Source organism: Notothenia coriiceps, unplaced genomic scaffold (genome assembly GCF_000735185.1).
Source record: "Notothenia coriiceps isolate Sejong01 unplaced genomic scaffold, NC01 NC01_scaffold00000339, whole genome shotgun sequence".
Taxonomy (NCBI): Eukaryota; Metazoa; Chordata; class Actinopteri; order Perciformes; family Nototheniidae; genus Notothenia; species Notothenia coriiceps.
In genome coordinates, this window is record NW_011333040.1 from 14,292,358 (window position 1) to 14,297,885 (window position 5,528).

The 5,528-nt window shown below is 38.9% G+C and overlaps 2 protein-coding genes across 2 annotated transcripts in view; one reads left to right on the forward strand and one right to left on the reverse strand.

Annotated features, from left to right (window-relative positions):
* Nucleotides 1–5,528, forward strand: part of map2k4a (mitogen-activated protein kinase kinase 4a) — a 24,708-nt gene that overhangs the window by 14,400 nt on the left and 4,780 nt on the right. Inside the window, exons 4-9 of the mRNA XM_010772594.1 lie at nucleotides 2,316–2,418; nucleotides 2,527–2,701; nucleotides 3,551–3,670; nucleotides 3,816–3,935; nucleotides 4,020–4,071; nucleotides 4,171–4,298. Coding sequence (XP_010770896.1) covers nucleotides 2,316–2,418; nucleotides 2,527–2,701; nucleotides 3,551–3,670; nucleotides 3,816–3,935; nucleotides 4,020–4,071; nucleotides 4,171–4,298 — 698 coding nt within the window. The remainder of the gene's footprint in view (nucleotides 1–2,315; nucleotides 2,419–2,526; nucleotides 2,702–3,550; nucleotides 3,671–3,815; nucleotides 3,936–4,019; nucleotides 4,072–4,170; nucleotides 4,299–5,528) is intronic.
* LOC104946706 (hydrocephalus-inducing protein homolog) overlaps nucleotides 1–5,528 on the reverse strand; it is a 19,069-nt gene that overhangs the window by 6,498 nt on the left and 7,043 nt on the right. The gene's annotated exons all lie outside the window — the stretch shown is intronic.

The window sequence follows — 5,528 nt, forward strand, 5'->3', positions numbered from 1 at the left end:
GGGGGCAGGAGCTCCAACAAGGTGTTTAGGACAGAGAGTGAATACACATACTATACAGAGATGCTGTATGAGAAACCAATGTGAGTTTGGAAAATTGAACAATATAAATCTATTCTAGTAGACCTCAACAATGGAATTATGATCAGTAGAAATGGCCATGACATGGGACCTTTAAAACGACAATGTCACATAATTACACAAACAAACAAAACGGTAGACCAGTAACTTCCCTTTTCTGCAAAGTGAATTACTGTTATTATCAATGTAGTCTGGTGGTGGTCATTGATAAAGGCTTAAGTTATCCGTTAGAAAGGTCTGTCTGACGGCTAGATACACATAACAAAAAAAGTGTAAATGTAGTATACATTAAAACTAATTTATTTGTTTTTTTAAGGTGGTTAAAGAGTTTTCCGCTGCCCCCTTTCACAGGAGTACATTGCTTAGCTTCCTGCTGTTACCCTTGATTGTTTTTCTAAACTGCATTTGATGTAGGTAAACACTGAATATAGTTCCTCTTACAACCCCACTTCAAAAAATCCAAACTCTCCCTTTAATGCGCCACCTTAACTGTGCAGTTCAGTTTCCTACTTATTAGACCATTTATAGGTAAGTTGTATTTGCTCTCATCGGCATAAGCCTAAAACTCAGAGCTTCCTTTGATATTTTAAGATCCTTTGTCCTTCCTCGGTGTGAAACAACAGTCCTCCAAACTAAAAAATGTTTGTAGTAATACAATTCCTAATAAAACACTGTAATGGAAGCTCTACCTCACTAGTTTTCAGAGTGCAACTAACAAGCAATAGTAGTGCCTGTAGTGTTGTCACTTCAACCGGTTTGTGTTTTTTGTATTGGCATGGGTGCCCCTCAGCATAGCGTCTTGCTTGTTGAGACAAGGTACACACACTCCACAGTTGTCATTTCAAGCGATGTTTTGCATTCAAAGCCGACGGGAGTTCAAGCGCACACATTCTTGTGGTATTTGGGTGGAGCGAGCTGTCCTACGATTCGGAGGTGAAATCAAAGCAGTTGGCCTTGAGAAGCATGTCATGTGTATTTATAAGTGCATTGTTTTCCCCTTTTTTTAATGTTTGGGTTGGTGTGTGTGCACTCTGAATGTAGGTGTTTGTGTGGGATTTGTTGCTGCATGCTTTTGTTTTCTTTCTTCATTTAATACAAGATTTAAATGTATATATGTAAGAAAGTGGTGGAGTTAGTATTAGAGCTTTAGATAAGCACATTATCGGAGGCTGTTGTTGAACAGGTCACACCAGCATAATATTTTCTTCATGACAATTTGATTTGACAAATCAAAGGGTAGGATACATTCTAGGATTTCAACTTTTCTTAATTAGTTTTCATGATCATTTTGTATTGCAAATACATCTATAAAGAAGATGTATTGCAATAGAGTATCGGCTACTCTAAGTGTAAGGACTATCCAGTCCAGAAAATCTTACTGTAATTTCTAAATCTAATGATTGGATAACAGCCAAAATGTAAACATCATTTAATCTTATGATATAATGATGCAACCATACAGCTTCTGCAGTCCCTGGGTAGATATTTGGGATTTTTGGTATACAACAGCCATTTTTTCTTAAAAATGCTGAGTTAAGGGCAAGAAACGTTATGTGTTATTCTACATTTTGAATGGTTAATAATTCCTATAAAAAGACCAAAGCTACCAACACTTCTGATCAAGCAAACAGGAGGAAATTGTAAATTTCTTGGGACTATTTTCAGCGGCAGATTAATCCACATGTGGTGCTATAGTGAGTATTAGAGGCATTCATAGTCAAAATAAACTACTGTGTGTTCATGGTAAAGAAGGAACATGTCACTCAGTACAATAGTGTCCCTCATTGATGTGTTCTTAATAGTTGTTGGACAACAATGGAGCTCTATGGCACAGAGGAGTAAGCTTTATCAGGCTTGTATACACACAGTATTCCTAAGGAGATGCATTCTGTGATGGTTTGGGTCTTTTCATGGGACTTTTTAACAATGAGGAGAAAAACTAATCATCAGTTATCCCAAGGTGAGTATATTCTTGGAAACAAAACACATTTGTAATGAATGAAGCAAAACCTCTATATATGGTGATGCTATAGTTCTTTCCCATTTTATAGAAAGCATGACATCCATTGGTTTGAGTACATTTGGATATATTTCGCCTCACTCCATCTGTTATCACATTATATAGTTTGTTTTGTCACTCTTAATTTTTACCTTTCATGTGCGGTGAGGTTTCCTCAGCGTTTACTACTTTATCGAAGATCTGATCACATTACTGCTTTGTTTTATTCCTTGCTCAGGTAAACGCAAAGCTTTGAAGCTGAACTTTGCCAACCCTCCGATCAAACCCACCACCAGATTCACACTGAACACGGCCGGGCCGCCCTTCCAGAACCCGCACATGTGAGTGACCCTTCGTCTGTTGTCATGTCATCCTAAAATAAAGCCAGTAATGCTACATAATGATGTTTCAGTTGGTCTCTACCTTCACACACTCCTGTTTTCTGGCAGAGAGAGGCTGAGAACACACAGTATCGAGTCCTCAGGGAAGTTGAAGATCTCCGCGGAGCAGCACTGGGACTTCACGGCCGAGGATCTCAAAGACCTGGGCGAGATCGGACGAGGGGCTTACGGCTCCGTCAACAAGATGGTGCACAATCCCAGCAACCAGATCATGGCGGTCAAGGTGATCCATCTTTTGATATTCTAAAAAAAACATTACAAATCATAACAAATAGTGGGTTTTTTTCAATTAAAAGCACATCCCTTATGTTCACCTTTTTTGATGTTGAGTTAAACTTCATATAGTTCTACTCTCATTTTTCTTAATGAAACATTACGTTTGTAACTTTTCTTGTATTAACAGAATATTTATGTATCAAGATTTTTATGATACATTCAAGCACTACCAGGTAAAAATAAATTGGCAACGGTTTATTGTATGTTTTTCCGATAAACTTGAATTAATTCAGTTGTTTTAAGGACGTTTCATCACACCATTAATATGGCAAGAAAGGGAATTATGACTTTCCTTACAAAAGGTGAAACAACTATAGTTTTGGTGGTTCACTGAACACATTAAAACACTGGATACAGAAGGCCGTTTAACATTTTATTGGTTTGTGGATGGTACAACATGGGTGTCAATGGATGTGGATCTCTAAATAAAAGAATATTGGCAACATATTACAGGTCTTACAATATGGACAAGCATAATAATCCTGAATAAGGTTAATTATTTTACTTCATACTATCATACAACGCAGCCACAGGAGTAAACTACTTACTTTTCCTTTAACATTGACACTAGTGATTCAGGTAGAGAGGAGACTTGGGAGTTTTAACAAAATGGGTATATGTTAAAAGGATTTTAGTTACTACAGTGACATTTAATTGGGTTTGCAGGGTCATGGAATTTCACTGGTATTGATATTGACCAATAACTTTCCAATCTAGTACCATACCTAATCTATGTGAAGATTTCCACTATGTGTTTGTTTTTTTATAATTCTGTGCATTGTTTTTTTTCCCACAGAGAATTCGATCCACAGTTGATGAGAAGGAGCAGAAGCAGCTGCTGATGGATCTGGACGTGGTCGTGAGGAGTAGTGACTGTCCTTACATCGTGCAGTTTTACGGTGCTCTGTTCAGAGAGGTGCATACCATTTTCTACATTATTCTTTTCATTGTATTAACCTCTGTTTAATTACTCTTTTATCTTCTTTGTGCTGTCATATTTTATAAATGTGTGTTTATAAATTGAACTTCTCAAACTCATGACTACCTTTCTTGTGTTTCAGGGCGACTGTTGGATTTGTATGGAACTTATGGCTACCTCGTTAGACAAATTTTACAAATTTGTATATTGCTCATTAGACGACGTGATTCCTGAGGAAATATTAGGAAAAATAACATTAGCTGTAAGTTGTTCTTGGACCACTTTTAAAAAATGTAAATGCCTAATGTTCGATTCCTGCTGCCTAAGATTCCATTTTGTTTTGCAGACTGTGAAGGCACTTAACCACTTAAAAGAAAACTTGAAAATAATACACAGAGGTAAGACGATACATAATCTCATCATTAACTTATTTTATAGACTCTTATTGGTAGAAAATCAGGTCTCTTTTTTAACCTTTTCTCTCCTCCCTCCCTCAGACATTAAGCCGTCAAACATCCTCCTGGACAGGAATGGCAACATCAAGCTGTGTGACTTCGGCATCAGCGGTCAGCTGGTGGACTCCATCGCCAAAACCAGAGATGCAGGCTGCAGGCCCTACATGGCTGTAAGTAACTCTCTCCTTGTTAAAAATGATGATGCTACACACTAAAAGGGGCCTTATTATTCTCAGTTCATTTTTATATTTAGTGCCTCTACTGTGACATGTCTCCATGCTCTAATTTTCAAAAAGCTCTTTATTTTTCTCATACTGCCTATGCTGCAGCACCTCTTTTTTCACCCTCTGTCTGAAACCAGAGCCCAGTCTGCTCTGATTGGTTAGCTGGCCGACTCTGTTGTGATTGGTCAACCGCTTAGAGATGTCCTGTCCCTTAGCATATCATGTACAATATGTTGGAGTGCTAGCCAGTAGAAGAGTGAGTGTATATAGTGATATCACTATGTTACGGAAGTAAACTAAGGAGTCCAATGGAGGTTTTTCGACAGGAGGCGGGGACACCCTCTGGCACCAACTTTGGGACTTTAGCCTTTACAATAGCTACACAGTGCTTTCTGCTTCCATACTGTTTTCTGCCACACTCAAAACTGGTTTCTGATACAACAGCACGAGCAGCTTGAGAAAACAAATATTATAACAAGCGCACTTATGCCCCTTTCACAGCAACGCGGTTCCAGGGCCGGTTCGGAGCTAGAGCCTGAAAAGCACCTGTTTTTCCTGTTCACACCGCAGCGGAACCGCCTCTAAGCTCCGAAAACCGCCTCTAAGCTCCGAAAACCGGTGCTTTTCAAGCACCAACAATTTTTCGGTCTAGAAGCAAGCAACACTCTTACGTCGGAGGCGGGGGCAGGGGTAGGGGCGGGATCAACCTGAGCAATAACAGTTCATGGCGAGTCCGGCAAATTAAAGTTGTAACAAGCAGTAGCGCTGACCAAAGTGACTAGAATGCAACCACACAGTTATTTAAAAAAACGCACTTTATAAAATCAGGCAACACTAACCAGGCTTAGTGTGATTCTGTTTATTTGTACCTTACTTTGACCATCCGCTCGCTGTCATTGATCATTGTGGAGAGCAGGCAGACGTTTTGTTTTGTATTATAGCAGCTATCGGATGGAATCCATACATGGGTTGCACAGGTTGTCATGACTCATGTCCGACTATCACAAGTAGAATCATAATGAAAAATACGCCGGTAAAATGTGCCTGTAGAAAACAGCTTATGTAATAGGATAGCAACAAGTAGTCAAGATAGTCATTTTAACTTCGGTTGCTATGCTAACATCACCCATTTTATACCAGAGAAACTTTCATAACAGCGTTGTGATGCCAAACAGC